Consider the following 16,075-nt stretch of genomic DNA (forward strand, 5'->3'; position numbering starts at 1 on the left):
TGGGATTTCACCTTGTTGGCCAGGCTGGTCTCAAACTCCTGACCTCAGGTGATCTGCCCAAAGTGCTGGGATTATAGGCGTGATGGTGTCTTGATGTGGGATTGTGGCCTGTTGCTCTTCCCACTGGATGGCCCTGTCCTCTCTACCAGGTGTCTTCAGCCTGTGTTAACCCTGTGAGCTCTCAAACTTACGTTTTGGCAGGATTCTAGAACTTGGTTGTGCTTTCTCTCTTGTTGCTTTGATCCTATTCTGGCCCATCTCTTAGTCTGTCATTGTCCTCTTGTCTTCATTACAGTTTGGACATTGTCTCCCTTTGAAAGTAGCTTATGGTTATGGGAAGTTCCTTGGTTTTTCTTGTTTCGCTTGTGAATTTTTTTTGTAATTCATGTATTGCCGGGCTCTGTAAATCATTCCTTCATTTTGAATACATTTACCTTTTCTTTTATGGACCAGGCCCTGTGATGGAGGATCAAAAGTTGTCTTAAGGAAGAGAAATAAAGTAATTATTTACACAAATAATTATAAAGGTACCCTGGTGGTATATGGTACAAAAGGAAACTTCTGTGTTTAGTGAGAGCTCTGGGTCTTTTGTTGGAAGATGCTGGTTTATTTCAGAAATTTAGAAGCTGGAAATATATTTTAGACATGTTTTCCATCCTCATGGAATTTGTCTCTTGCTTCCTGTTTGTGCAGCTATTGTGACTGATGTATTCCAGGGGTCCATGAGGATCTTCACTAAAAAGCTTCCCCATCCTGATCTGGTGAGTTAGCTGAGCCTGGGTCTTGGACTGATTTATATTGCTTGAGGGGACGTAGGGGAGATGAAGAGATGCTTAGAGAACTGACAAGCCTGCTTGCTCCATGAAGAGGTTCAACAAAGCACCTGCCTAGTGGCAGCTCACTTTTCAGTTTGGGAGTTAGTGGTTGGATGTACTTTGCTGGTTGAAGTGTTCTGGCCAACTAAGTGGTGCTGCTGTGTTTTTTCAGAAAGCTCAGCTAAGCTTTCTTTTTGTTTTTCTGAGACGGTCTTCCTCTTTCGCCAAGGCTGGAGTGCAGTGGCGCCATCTCCACTCACTGCAACTTCTACTTTCTGGGTTCAACCGATTCTCTTGCCTTAGCCGCTTCAGTAGCTGCGAATACAGGCGCTTGCCACCATGCCTATTTGTATTTTTAGTAGTGATGGGGCTTCACCATGTTGGTCCAGGCTGGTCTGGAACTCCTGACCTCAGGTGATCTGCCTGCCTTGGCCTCCCAAACTGTTGGGATTACAGGCATGAGCCACTGCGCCTGGCCCTCAGCTAAACTTCTTAGATGGTCTTAGAGTTTTTCTTTTTTGAGATGGAGTTTTGCTCTTGTTGCCCAGTCTGTAGTGTAATGTCATGATCTCGGCTCACTGCAGCCTCCACCTCCCGGGTTCAAGCAATTCTCCTGTCTCAGCCTCCCAAGTAGCTGGGATTACAGGCATGTGCCACCAAACCTGGCTAATTTTTCTATTTTTAGTAGAGACGAGGTTTTACCATGTTGGTCAGGCTGGTCTCAAACTCCTGACCTTAGGTGATCCACCCGCCTCGGCCTCCCAAAGTGCTGGGATTACAGGCGTGAGCCACTGTGCCTGGCCCACTTTCTTTCTTTTTTTAATTGATTTTTTTTTTCTTTTTCTTTTTGAGACAAGATCTCACTCTATCACTCAGGCTGAGTGTAGTGGTGTGATTATGGTTCACTGCAGCCTCAACCTCCCCTGCTCAAGTGATCCTCCCACCTCAACCTCCCCAGAAGCTGGGACTATAGATGCACAGCACCACACTGGGCTAATTTTTTATTTTTATTTTAGTTTTATTTATTTATTTATTTATTTTATTGAGACGGAGTTTCACTCTTGTTGCCCAGGCTGGAGTGCAATGGCACGATCTTGGCTCACTGCAACCTCCGCCTCCCAAGTTCCAGTGATTCTCCTGCCTCAGCCTCCCAAGTAGCTGGGATTACAGGCATGCACCACCACGCCTAGCTGATTTTGTATTTTTAGTAGAGATGGGGTTTCTCCATGTTGGTCAGGTTGGTCTCGAACTCCCGACCTCAGGTGATCTACCTCCCTCTACCTCCCAAAGTGCTGGGATTACAGATGAGAGCCGTCGTGCCCGGCCAGTTTTTTATTTTTTGTAGAGATGGAGTCTCCCCGTGTTGCCCAGGCTGGTCTCGAAGTCCTGGACTCAAGCAGTCCTCTCACCTTTGTCTCCCAAAGTGTTGAGATTACAGGCGTGAGCCATCACACTTGGCCTCAGAGCTTTTTAGATAGTCTGGTATATAAGCAAAATCTCTTTAAAGAAGGAAACCTGTTGGTTCTTAAGTTAATCTAACCAGGTGGTGCATGCCAACTGCCCAATCTCTCAGGCACCTCTCTTTGTTCTTTGAGATGAAGGAAATGTCAGCATAGCAAAACACCGGTTCTGTGTTTGTTCCTATACCACTCACACTTCTTTCCTCTCTTTTCTTCTCATTCATTTCTAGCCAGCAGAAGAAAAAGAGCAGTTGCTCCATAATGACGAGTACCAGGAGACGATGGTGGAGTCCACTTTTATGTACCTGACACTTGACCTTCCTACTGCCCCCCTCTACAAGGACGAGAAGGAGCAGCTCATCATTCCCCAAGTGCCACTCTTCAACATCCTGGCCAAATTCAATGGCATCACTGAGAAGGTAGCCCATTAACACACCTGCCCTGCCTATACTTATCTTTGTGCTCTCGACTTTTTCATTTTCTTTTTTTTTTCTTTTTCAAGACAGTTTTGCTGTTGTCGCCCAAGCTGGAGTGCAGTGGCATGATTTCAGCTCACTGCAATCTCCACCTTCCAGTTTCAAGTGATTCTCCTGCCTCAGCCTCCTGAGTAACTGGGATTACAGACATCCACCACCATGCCCAGCTAATTTTTTTGTATTTTTAGTAGAGATGAGATTTCAGCATGTTGGCCAGGCTAGTCTCGAACTCTTGACCTCAAGTGATCCATCTGCCTCGCCTCCCAAAGTGCTGGAATTATAGGCGTGAGCCACCACGCCCGGCCCATTTTCATTTTATACATAAGGATCACCACATGTATGTAATGTATTTATTTTAAAGTATATTGACTTTATTGAGCCTCCCAGACTCCTTGGTATTTCTAGCTGGTCACCCCCAACTCTTAACTTACAGTGCCCATCTTTTTATTATTTTCTGAGACAGGGTCTTGCTCTGTCACCCAGGCTGGGGTGCAGTGGCATGATCATGGCTCACTGCAACTTCAAAGTCTTGGGCTCAAGTGATCCTCTCACCTTAGCCTCCTGAGTAGCTGGGACTTTTTAGTAGAGATGGGGTTTCTCCATGTTGGTCAGGTTGGTCTCGAACTCCCGACCTCAGATGATCTACCCGCCTCGGCCTCCCAAAGTGCTAGGATTACAGGTGAGAGCCATTGTGCCTGGCCAATTTTTTATTTTGTGAAGAAAAAAAAGACACGCTTCCCCACGCCCAGCTAAGTTTTTTTGTAGAGAGAGCTCTCACTCTGTTGCCCAGGCTGGTCTTTAACTCCTGGCCTCAAGGTATCTTCCCACCTTGACCTCCCAAAGTGTTGGGATTATAGATGTGAACCAGTGCCCAACCACAGTACCCCCTCTTGTACTTCTCATATATCCTTTTTTCAGCTTTCTGCCTGCTTCTGGGTAGTATAGAGAAAGGAAGGTCATTTAGGAGACAAGAAACTCCAAAAAGTGGGGAGACATACTTTTTTTTTTTGAGATGGAGTCTCACTCTGTTTCCTAGTCTGGAGTGCAGTGGTGTGATCTCAGCTTACTGCAACCTCCGCCTACCGGGTTCAAGCGATTCTTCTGCCTCAGCCTCCTGAATAGCTGGGACTACAGGTACATGCCACCATGCCCAGCTAATGTTTGTATTTTTAGTAGAGATGGGGTTTCACCATGTTGGCCAGGCTGGTCTCGATCTCCTGGCCTCAAGTGATCTGCCTGCCTCAGCCTCTCAAAATATTGGGATTATAGGCATGAACCGTCGTGCCTGGTTAGCTTGCTTTCTTTACATACATATATTTATATATATATATATATTTTTTTTTTTCCTTTTCTTTTCTTTTTTTTTGAGACAGAGTCTCACTCTGTTGCCCAGGCTGGAGTGCAGTGACGCGATCTCGGCTCACTGCAAGCTCTGCCTCCCGGGTTCACGCCATTCTCCTGGCTCAGCCTCCCGAGTTGCTGGGACTATAGGCGCCCGCCACCACACCCAGCTAATTTTTTGTATTTTTAGTAGAGACAGGATTTCACCATGTTAGCCAGGATGGTCTCGATCTCCTGGCCTCATGATCCACCGGCCTTGGCCTCCCATAGTGCTGGGATTACAGGCGTAAGCCACCGCACCCGGCCTTTTTTTTTTTTTCTTTTTTTTCTTTTTTAGTGGAGATCGGGTTTCACCATGTTGTCAAGGCTCGTCTGGAACTTCTGTGCTGAAGTGATCTGCCTGCCTCGGCATCCTATAGTGATAGGATTACAGGCGTGAGCCACCAGGCCCGGCCTTTTTTTTAAGTCAGCCTTAGCCAAACTGCACATCCTAAGCTTCATACATAATTTCTGGGACCAAGAGTCTTGTGAACTTTCGGTGTGAGGCAAAATTACATTTTCAAAAACCAAAATGAAAACCTCATGCCCCTGCTCTAATACCTACTGAACTTCAGCACTAATTTGATAATTTTCTTTTTTTTCTCTAGGAATATAAGACTTATAAGGAGAACTTTCTGAAGCGCTTCCAGCTTACCAAGCTACCTCCATATCTAATCTTTTGTATCAAGAGATTCACTAAGAACAACTTCTTTGTTGAGAAGAATCCAACTATTGTCAATTTCCCTATTACGTAAGTAACACCCTGCTTCACTTCCTCTCACGGGGAGTGAACCTGGATTTCTTCTCTTATGTTTTTACCAGTATTAATTTTGGACTGTCTTAGTTGGGGATTACAATTAACAGAGCCTACCTACAGTAGATAACAGTTTTTATTGGAAGGATACACTTAACTTCAGGGACCACAAAAGATGGATGTTTACTAGGAGGCAATCCCTGTTTTATCTCCTCTCCTGTTGCTGGCCGGAAATTATAGTCCTCCTGCGTAGAGAAGAAGAAATGATGCAAGTAGGATAGGACAAGTAGAATTCTGCCTGGTTTGGAAGATGTCCTGAGTAGTGAGGGTCTGCCCATCTATTTGCTGGCCATCACACCTTTTTGCACACTGGAGTTGTACTAGATGCTTTTTTTTTTTTTTTTGAGACGGAGTCTCGCTCTGTCGCCCAGGCTGGAGTGCAGTGGCCGGATCTCGGCTCACTGCAAGCTCCGCCTCCCGGGTTTATGCCATTCCCCTGCCTCAGCCTCCCGAGTAGCTGGGACTACAGGCGCCCGCCACCTCGCCCGGCTAGTTTTTTGTACTTTTTAGTAGAGACGGGGTTTCACCGTGTTAGCCAGGATGGTCTCGATCTCCTGACCTCGTGATCCGCCCGTCTCGGCCTTCCAAAGTGCTGGGATTACAGGCGTGAGCCACTGCGCCTGGCCCACTAGATGCTTTTAATTTGCTTCCTTCTAACTCAGAAAACTTCTGCAAAATCCTTTTGGGGGTAGACTGTTGGTTTTCAGTTCTCAAGAGACAAGGTTTTTCACACTTAAGAAGATGTTGGGCCGGTCATGGTGGCTCATACCTGTAATCCCAGCACGTTGGGAGGCCAAGGCAGATGGATCGCTTGAGCTCAGGAGTTCAAGACCAGCCTGGGCAACATGGCAAAACCCCGTCTCTACAAAAAAAATACAAAAAATTAGCCCGATGTGGTGGTGCACACCTGTAGTCCCAGCTACTTGAGGGGCTGAGGCAGGGGGATTGCTTGAACCTTGGAGATTGAGGCTACAGTGAGGTGAGATGGTGTCACTGCCCTGCAGCCTGGGTGATAGACTGTGACTGTGCTCAAAAAAAAAAAAAGAAGGAAAGAAAGAAGTAGTGTCAGTTTTAAATTCTACGTAGCATTTAAGAAGGTAGTATCTAAAATTAAGAGGCCCGAGTTTTAGGCTGCCTTAGTGGTGGGCCCTCAGACCTGTAGTTTGCATGTTTTCTGGATATGTTCTCTCAAAGATAAAATGAGCAGCTTGGAGTAGATGGGCCTGAGCCCTAGGGGTTTGTCCAGGTGTAACATTTTATTATAGTATTGCTAGGACTCTTAGAACCATGGAGGGTGAGGAGAGAGAACATTTGCAGTTGAGAATTACAGGGGAATTTTCTCTTTTCTCTTTTCCCCCACTTTTCTCCACTAACATCTTGTTTGTGAGACAGTAGAATTAAATAGGGAGACATGGAGGTTTGTTCTCTGCCTCCTTGATTAGGATGACAGAGCTGCTTTCTTTGAAAGTCTGTGCATCAGGGTTTTATTTCAGCACTAGCCTCTTGTGAATTACCAGTCATCTGTCTGTTCCTGGTAGGTAGGGGCAGTCTTGATTCCAAGGGCAGCTCCAGAGGGAGGAAGACTGTGTATCAATGATACTTCCTGCTCAGTTGCCACAGAAATTTCCTTGTCCCATTGTTTTCTTTTATGGGCCTAGAGTAGGCCCAGTATAAAAGTTTGTCCTTCAGAAAGCTTACTTCAGAGAAGTTAAGAGAAAACTTGGTTCTTAACTAGGCAGTCTTTTAGAGAACATCAAATTGTGACTAATTTTGGAAACTTGCACTTTTAAATATTTTATGTGCTGTAATTACTTCGAGTAATACGATTCTGGATCATTTCATCGTCCATACTTCTTGAAAAGGATCCTTTTCATACCTGTCTTCTCCTGTGATTTATTCATAACACATCCTATTTTTGTCAGAGTTATCAGACTTACAGTGATTAGGCACCCTCTGCTTATTTGGAGACAGATTTTTGAGGGCAGGTTTAAAGTTTCACTTTCAGGTAATTAGCCATTCTCTTAACTGGTCTGTTGCTGTGGCTGGGAGATGAGTATAGTTTGCTCTTTTAGGCTGGGTGCAGTGGCTCACATCTGTAATGTCACCACTTTGGGAGGCCGAGGTGGGAGGTTTGCTTGAGCTCAAGAGTTTGAGACCAGCCTGGACAATATAGCAAGATCTCATCTCTACTAAAAAAAAAAAAAATGAATAGTTTGCTCCTTTTCCTGTTTACTAAAACAAAATGATTAAACGTAGTATTTCTCTTTTGCCACATGGACAGTTTTGGTTCAGTCATGAAATCTTGAATATAAAGACTTCTCCGGGCTGGGCGGGTGGCTCACGCCTGTAATCCCAGCCCTTTGGGAGGCCGAGGTGGGTGGATCATGAAGTCAGGAGATCGAGACCATCCTGGCTAACACAGTGAAACCCCGTCTCTACTAAAAATACAAAAAGTAGCCGGGCGTGGTGGCGGGCACCTGTAGTCCCAGGTACTGGGGTGGCTGAGGCAGGAGAATGGCGAGAACCCAGGAGATGGCGCTTGCAGTGAGCCGAGATAGCACCATTGCACTCCAGCCTGGGCGACAGAGTGAGACTCTGTCTCAAAAAAAAAAAAAAAAAAAAAAAAAAAAGACTTCTCTGATACTCATTTAGACAAGTCTAGTCAGCTTTTGTTCAAGCTGAAGAGAAAATGAGAAGTCAGCTTTTGGCAGCAGGAAGGCAGGTTGGCTATCTAGAGCGTGGACTCAGGACTCATACCTCCATTTTTTTTTTTTGGAGATGGAGTCTCACTCTGTTGCCCAGGCTGGAGTGCAGTGGTGTGATCTCGCTTCACTGCAACCTCTGCCTCCCGGGTTCAAGCAATTCTCCTGCCTCAGCCTCCTGAGTAGGTGGGACTACAGGTGCATGCCGCCGCACCCAGCTAATTTTTTTTTTTTGTACTTTAGTAGAGGCAGGGTTTCACCATGTTGCCCAGGCTGGTTTCGAACTCCTAAGCTCAGGCAGTCTGCCCGCCTTGGCCTCCCAAAGTGTTGGGATTACAGGCATGAGCCACCGCACCTGGCCTCTATTTTCTTAATGGTGAATGTTTATTGCAGTCTGACTGCATCATATATGGGACACTGTCAGTCTGTAGAAACAAATAGCTGTCACCAATACATAGGAAGCTACATATAATAATTACAACAAAGTTGTATGTTTGTTTATTACCACATGGTTTACATTTTAAACTCTGTAATTTGAAAAGTTAGTAGGTTCACAGTCTGACTTCAAAGGGAGATATATAACTGGACGTGACCACCATTAGCTGTTTCTTGTGAACTCTTCAGTAATAACATGGTTTTGTTTCATGTAATGAGTTGTAGCACATCAAACAACTTTTATGATGTAATATCTTTTTTATTTTACTTCGTATTAAGTTTTTATAAATATTTGTAGGCTCCAAAATGATATATTTTCCTAAAATTATGTGTTTAAAATAGTCTCTTAATAATCTTGTTAACTATCTATATGTTTTCCTTTTTAACTGTTTGAAAGTTCTTCTTTTTGGGGGTTTTGTGAGACAGGGTCTCACTGTCGCCATGGCTGGAGTGCAATAGTGTGGTCCTGGGCTCACTTTAGCCGTAATCTCCTGGGCTCAAGTGATCCTCTCACCTCAGCCTTCTGAGTAGCTAGGACCACAGGCATGTACCACCATGTCTGGCTGATTTTTTTTTTTTGTAGGGGTCGCACTACATTGCCCAGGCTGGTCTTGAACTCCTGGGCTCAAGCAGTCCTCCTACCTTGACCTCTCAAAGTGTTGGGATTATAGGTATAAGCCACTTCCTGTCATTTATTTATTTATTTATTTTTTTAGTCATGTGGGAAGCTGTGTAACCCTGTCATTCATTTTGGCATATTTTGTGAATTCCAACACACCTGGACCTTCTTGACTCTGCAGGCCTACCCAGAGCCTTTGTGGTCTGTTTGTGTAGGACAGCTTCCTTAGCTGCACAGCCTTTGTCTGATTATTCCGGCTTTATTTTCACCATTAACAGCAATGTGGATCTCAGAGAATACTTGTCTGAAGAAGTACAAGCAGTACACAAGAATACCACCTATGACCTCATTGCCAACATCGTGCATGATGGCAAGCCCTCCGAGGGCTCCTACCGGATCCATGTGCTTCATCATGTGAGTGGCTGCTGACCCAGTCTCATGGCACAGAGTGGCAAAAACAGGTGTTTCTTTGGCATCTCAGAGGGCAGCTCCCTTCAGTTTGTCTTTGCTTGACCTTGGCTTTGGGATTTTGCAAGTAATAGTGCTGTCAGTAGTTAGTTTAAGGCAGTGGTTCTCAATTTTGGCTACACATTGGACTCACCTTGGGAGCTTTTCTTTTTCTTTTTTTTTTTTTTTTGAGACAGTCTCGCTCTGTAGCCCAGGCTGGAGTGCAGTGGTGTGATATTGGCTCACTGCAACCTCCGCCTCCTGGGTTCAAGCAATTCTCTGCCGTAGCCTCCCAAATAGCTGGGATTATGGGATTACAGGTGCCCGTCACCATGCCCGGCTAATTTTTGTATTTTTAGTGGAGATGGGGTTTCACCATCTTGGCCAGGCTGGTCTTGAACTCCTGACCTTGTGATCCACCTGCCTTTGCTAATTAATACCAAAAAATTAGCCGGGTGCAGTGGCGGGCACCTGTAGTCCCAGCTACTGGGGAGGCTGAGGCAGGAGAATGGCATGAACCCGGGAGGCGGAGCTTGCAGTGAGCCGAGATCACGCCACTGGACTCCAGCCTGGATGACAGAGCAAGACTCCATCTCAAAAAAAAGAAATCAACTTGTTAGAAATGCAGACTCTCAGGCCCATCAAACCTACTAAATCAGAGCCTGGATTTTAACATGACCCTCTGATTTGTAAGAAATTAAAGTTTGTGGCTGGGCGCGGTGGCTCACACCTGTAATCCCAGCACTTTTGGAGGCCGAGGCGAGCAGATCACGAGGTCAGGAGATCGAGACCATCCTGGCTAACATGGTGAAACCGCGTCTCTACTGAAAATACAAAAAATCAGCCGGACGTGGTGGCGGGCGCCTGTAGTCCCAGCTACTCGGGAGGCTGAGGCAGGAGAATGGCATGAGCCCAGGAGGCGGAGCTTGCAGTGAACCGAGCTTGTGCCACTGCACTCCAGCCGGGGTGACAGAACGAGACTCTGTCTCAAAAAAAAAAAAAAAAAAAAAGAAAAAGAAATTAAAGTTCGCGAAGCACTGGTTTAGGGGCTCCCTTTCATCTTAAAAATTTTGTGAATTTATTTCAAGCTGAAAACAGATAAAACATGTACTTGATATATTTGATATCACATAGATTATTAGCATAAATTGTTCTCATTTGATTAGTCTCTTCTGGAACTGTGGGTTTAATCTTAACTAGCTTCTGTTTATCAAGTGCTTTACTGTGATTAGGCAGTACGCCAGTTACTTAATGTACATAAATCTCATTTTTTTTCATTAAAACACAATTCCAAGACAGGTGTTAGTATCATCTTTTTTACAGAGGAGGAGACCTAGGCTCCGAGTTTCAGTAATTGACCTCAAGTCAGTAGAATTAGGATTTGAACCCAAGTACTCTGCTTCAAAGCTCATGTCTTAACTCGTCCTTGAAGCAGGAATGGGAACTTGCTTATGTGATCCTGAGCTTTCCTTGTTTCCTATTTTCTCAACTATTGTAATATCCAGAGGATCTGGAATATCTGTATTCTACAATAGTGGTTTTTGGCATGTCTTAGAACTTTGGTTGGATAAGGCAGGGTGGGCGGCCAGAGGTGCTTCTGCCTTAATCTAGAAACCTTTTTCCCTTGTTCGTGGAAGCATGAAGTGAGATATGTTTTGCTGTATTTGCAGCACTGGTTTCTTAGGCCAAAGGAATCAGGTTAGTGTGATAGACAGTGTCCACCAAGGACACCTTTTCTTGATGACCTGTTGCTTTTTTTTTTTTTTTTTTTTTAAGACAGGGTCTCCGTCTGTCACTCAGGCTGGAGTGCAGTGGCATGATCTTGGCTCACTGCAACCTCCACCTCCTGGGTTCAAGTGATTCTCCTACCTCAGCCTCCCAAGTAGCTGGGACCTACAGGCGCCCCTGCCACCACGCCTGGCTAATTTTTGTATTTTTGGTAGAGATGGAGTTTTACTATGTTGGCCAGGCTGGTCTCAAACTCCTGACCTGAAGTGATCTGCCCGCCTCGGCCTCCCAAAATGCTGGGATTACAGGCGTGAGCCCCCTGCACCCAGCCAGGAATGTCCATATTTAGATTCTCTCAGTGGTTGACACTGTGTACCTCATAAGTGAGAATGTCTAGCCTGTCATTTCTGAGCAGGAAGGAGACATAGGTGATGATTAGAGGGCTTCCTCTTTTCTCCACCTTAGTGTCCACTAAATTCCTTTTAAAAAGATGTACAGAAGTGTTTCAGACTCCATTGTACTTTAAGGGGCCAGGCACAGTGGCTTTTACCCATAATCCTAGCCCTTTAGGAGGCTGAGGTGGGAGGATCTTTTGAGACCAGGAGCTAGCCTGGGCAACACAGTGGAACCCCATCTCTATTTAAAAAAAAAAATTAGCCAGTTGTAGTGGCACACACCTGTAGTCCCAGCTACCTGGGAGGCTGAGGCGGGAGGATTGCTTGAGTCCAGAGGGTCGAGGCTGCAGTGAGCTGTGGTTACACCACTGCACTCCAGCCTGAATGACAGTGAGACCCTGTCTCAAAAAAACAAACCAAATAGCAAACAAACAAACAAACAAACAAAACTGTACTTTAAAAAATTGAGTTTGCCATGATTGACACATCAAAAGTCCTGTTAATTGAATCAGGCCCACAGAAGTCATGTATCCTCCTTTTTTTTTTTTTTTTTTGAGACACAGTCTCGCTCTGTTACCCAGGCTGGAGTACAGTGGTGCAATCTCGGCTCACTGCAAGCTCCGCCTCCCAGGTTCACGCCATTCTCCTGCCTCAGCCTCTTGAGTAGCTGGGACTACAGGCGCCCGCCACCACGTCCAGCTGATTTTTTGTATTTTAAGTAGAGATGGGGTTTCATCGTGTTAGCCAGGATGGTCTTGATCTCCTGCCCTCGTGATCCGCCTGCATCCAAAAGTGCTGAGATTACAGGCGTGAGCCACCACACCCGGCCCATGTACTCTCTTCTTTATGATTCTTGCTGGATGATGTCTAGTGGCTATTATTCTAATTTTTCTAACCTTGGCTATGATCATTTCCTTCTACACCCTTTTGGTTTTAGAGAGCAGACTAACCCAGCTCTTCATACTTTCTGCAGGGGACAGGCAAATGGTATGAATTACAAGACCTCCAGGTGACTGACATCCTTCCCCAGATGATCACACTGTCAGAGGCTTACATTCAGGTGGGTTGGCCACAGGCTTAGTGAGCCACAAATAGGTGGGGTATGGGGCCAGTGAGAGGAGTGGGCCAAGGCAGGAAGAGGGATAGAGTTAGGACCTTGGTTGGAGGGCCAGGTACCTGTTGGGAAGTACTTAGGAGTGAGTTGGGGCCAGAATATATGGCCCTGAAAGTCAAGCAGAGATTTTCAGAAAATAGTTATAAGAAAATGTATGAGTGAGCAAAGAAAGTTGTGATTATGGCTAGATTAGTTTTGCGGAAGTGTGCAGTCTAGTTTCTTTTTTTTTTTTTTTTTTGGAGAGAGTCTGGCTCTGTCGCCCAGGCTGGAGTGCAGTGGCGCGATCTCGGCTCACTGCAAGCTCCGCCTCCCGGGTTCATGCCATTCTCCTGCCTCAGCCTCCCGAGTAGCTGGGACTACGGGCACCCGCCACCATGCCCGGCTAATTTTTTGTATTTTTAGTAGAGACGGGGTTTCACTGTATTAGCCAGGATGGTCTTGATCTCCTGACCTCGTAATCTGCCCGCCTCCGCCTCCCAAAGTGCTGGGATTACAGGCGTGAGCCACCTCGCCCGGCCATGCAGTCTAGTTTCAAGGAGGAAGGGAGGCTGGCTAGAAGTCGACCGTGAAGTACTCCCCAAGAGCCCCAGGCAGAGCTCTCTTTGTGACCCCACAGCACTTTCTACTTGCCTTTTGTTTTAGTGCCGACCATATTGCTTTGCCTGTCTGTCCTCCATTGGATTGACCCGTGGAGCACAGAGCATCTCTGTCTTCTCTTTATGTAACTGCCCTAGTACCTGACAAAAGAAGGAAGATTGAGACAAAAGCCATAGCTTTGTAAGAAGAAAGTGATACCTCTCCTAGAGATAACTGTTTCTTCCCTTCAGTGACTGTAGCCACTGTAGCAGATTTCCAGATGGAGTATAGCAGGTTTGTAAATGGCATGACGAGTTATCCATGGCCTGGCACAGAATAGGTATTTGACAAGTATCTGTTGACTGAATGCCTCCTAGACTTCAGTTTGTGTTTTCATTTCTTACAGATTTGGAAGAGGCGAGATAATGATGAAACCAACCAGCAGGGGGCTTGAAGGAGGCGTCTAGGGCTTTGCTTCCGAGGGCTGTGGCTGATGATGGTAAATAAGAACACAGAAGCTGTAGCTATTCAGCTACAGGCTGACTGGGGGCCTCCCTGGGCCAGCCCAGCTTGTATGGATTCTGGCTACACCAGAGCACCAGGAGCCCACTTGCCTGGGATGGCCCCACACTGTCACCCAGCTGTTCTTTGATCATTTTTTTCTAGATTGATGCTCCTTTCTCCCATGCATCGAGCTCCCTTCTAGCTTCAGCAGGGCAGAACCCTTCTCCAGATGTGTGTAACTTATGTCTGAGTATCTGGGAGTAGCTGAAGAACAGATAATTTCTTCCAAACATCAAGCCTTGGGATTCTTGGAGCAAGCAGAAAGCCAGTAACCTCACTCTTGTCTGTTAGAGGTGGAGGATTTTCCTATGGTTCCCCTCATTTCCTGATGTGTATTTTTAGATGGATTAAATATTCTCCTGTTTTTAAACTAACCTCTTGTTTTATATCTTTTCCTTTGGTGGTTAGCTGAGGAAAATATTTTCCTTTTTAATCTTCACAAACTACCCTACAGTCTGACATCTGGCAGACACCACACTTGCCCTTTCCTGTCAGCTTGTGGGTGGTGTGTCAGTTAGGATGCATTTGTTTCTAAGTAAAAAAATGCTTGAGTCAGGGGGATACATTATTATTGTGCTTAACTAGAAGGCCAGAGGTGGGCAGTCTCCGGCTGCAGTGCAGGAATGAGTAAGGGAAGAGGAAAGAAAGGAAATAGGAAGTTCTTCTCACTACAGTGCAATTCTGAGAAGGTCTCAACCAGGCCAGTGTGGAGCCCCAGGGCAAAGATTCCCTGTCAGACAATTCATCAGCTCTGTAGTGGGCTCTAGCAGCCTAGGAGAAGGGTGACCTTGGCATGAGCACTGTGGCAGGTCCAAAGATGTGGGAAGCAGCTGGAGGCAGCCAGTCAGCCTCAGCAAGTTCTCTTGAAGGGAGACAGGAGCCATGCACTCCTGTGGTGCCACCCTTTACCTGGACACAACCCTGTCCTCACTTTCCTCTACCTCTCTGGAAGCTCCAGTATTTCCTTTGCAAGCTTATCTCTTTTATCCAGCTATTACATGTTGAGATTTCTCAAGATTCAGTCCTAGCATCAGTCTTCTTGCTGTTTACTTTTTCCCTAGGCCATTTTGGCTATGCCTAGGGCTTCACTTACCTTTTTTATGGAAATGACTCATAAACACATCTTAATCCCAGATCTCTCTAAACTCTTGAACTTCACTCTGTTGCCCAGGCTGGAGTGCAGTGGCACTCAGCTCACTGCAACCTCCACCTCCCAGGTTCAAGTGATTTCCGGCTAATTTTTGTATTTTTATTTTTATTTTATTTTATTTTTGAGATGGAGTCTTGCTCCTTCTCCCAGGCTAGAGTGCAGTGGCGCGATCTCAGCTCACTGCAACCTCTGCCTCCTGGGTTCAAGTGTTTCTCCTGCCTCAGCTTCCTGAGTAGCTGGGATCACAGGCGCCCACCACCGTGCCCAGCTAATTTTTGTATTTTTAGTAGAGACGGGGTTTCATCATGTTGGCCAGGCTGGTCTCGAATTCCTGACCTCGTGATCCACCCCTGTCAGCCTCCCAAAGTGCTGGGATTACAGATGTGAGCTACCACGTCCAGCCAATTTTTAAAAAATTTTTAGTAGAGATAGGGTTTCACCATGTTGGCCAGACTGGTCTCGAACTCCTGACCTCAAGTGATTTGCCTGCCTCAGCCTCCCAGAGTGTTGGGATTACAGGCATGAGTTATGGTGCCCAGCCCTATTTTGGGGTGTTTTAAAGTAAACTCAAACTTAACATTGTTCAGAACTGAGCTTGCAAGGTGTGGCTTCTGCCTGTAATCCTAGCACTTTGGGAGGCTGAGGTGGAAGAATTGTTTGTGACCAGGAGTTCAAGACTAGCCTGGCCAACATAGCGATACCCCATCTCTAACAACAACAGAAGTTAGCTGGGCATGGTGGTGTGTGCCTGTAGTTCCACCTACTTGGGAGGCTGAGGCAGGAAGATCCTTTGAGCGCAAGATTTGAGGCTGCAGTGAACCGTGGTTGCACCACTGCACTCCAGCCTGGGCAACAGAGCAAGACCTTGTCATTACAAAAAAGAAAAAAGTTAAGCTTGTGAGTTTCTCCCCCGTTTTTTTTTTTTTTTTTTTTTTTTTGAGATGGAGTCTCACTCTGTTGCCCAGGCTGGAGTGCAGTGGTGCGATCTTGACTCACTGCCGACCTCTGCCTCCCGGGCTCGAGTGATTCTCCTGCCACAGCCTCCCAAGTAGGTGGGACTACAGGTGTGTGCCCCACACCTGGCTGATTTTTGTACTTTTAGTAGAGATGGGGTTTCACCATGTTGGTCAGGCTGGTCTTGAACTCCTGACCTCAGGGGATCCACTGACCTCGGCCTCCCAAAGTGTTGGGATTACAGGCATGAGCCACTGTGCCCAGCCGTGAGTTTACCTTTAAACTTGACTATTTTTAAGATTATACTATCTTGAAGATTATACTATCCAGTTACAGAAATTCATGTATTTTATATATATATATATATATATATATTTTTTTTTTTTTTTTTTGAGACGGAGTCTCGTGCTGTCGCCCAGGCTGGAGTGCAGTGGCCGGATCTCAGC

General features: G+C 45.9%; 1 protein-coding gene across 8 annotated transcripts in view; it reads left to right on the forward strand.

Moving 5' to 3' along the window:
• The window catches only part of USP39 (ubiquitin specific peptidase 39), a 48,292-nt gene extending 34,396 nt beyond the window's left edge, over positions 1 to 13,896 (forward strand). For 5 of the 8 annotated variants that reach the window (XM_025354713.1, XM_025354710.1, XM_025354711.1 and 2 more), the window contains 6 exons: positions 694 to 761; positions 2,506 to 2,694; positions 4,740 to 4,882; positions 8,980 to 9,115; positions 12,245 to 12,331; positions 13,368 to 13,896. In XM_025354713.1, the coding sequence (XP_025210498.1) occupies positions 694 to 761; positions 2,506 to 2,694; positions 4,740 to 4,882; positions 8,980 to 9,115; positions 12,245 to 12,331; positions 13,368 to 13,415 (671 nt within the window). In that variant the 3' untranslated portion in view covers positions 13,416 to 13,896. The remainder of the gene's footprint in view (positions 1 to 693; positions 762 to 2,505; positions 2,695 to 4,739; positions 4,883 to 8,979; positions 9,116 to 12,244; positions 12,332 to 13,367) is intronic. The other 3 variants (XM_025354707.1, XM_025354706.1, XM_025354709.1) reach the window with 3 other exon arrangements.
• The last annotated feature ends 2,179 nt before the right edge of the window (positions 13,897 to 16,075 follow it).

Source organism: Theropithecus gelada, chromosome 13 (assembly GCF_003255815.1).
Source record: "Theropithecus gelada isolate Dixy chromosome 13, Tgel_1.0, whole genome shotgun sequence".
Classification (NCBI taxonomy): Eukaryota; Metazoa; Chordata; class Mammalia; order Primates; family Cercopithecidae; genus Theropithecus; species Theropithecus gelada.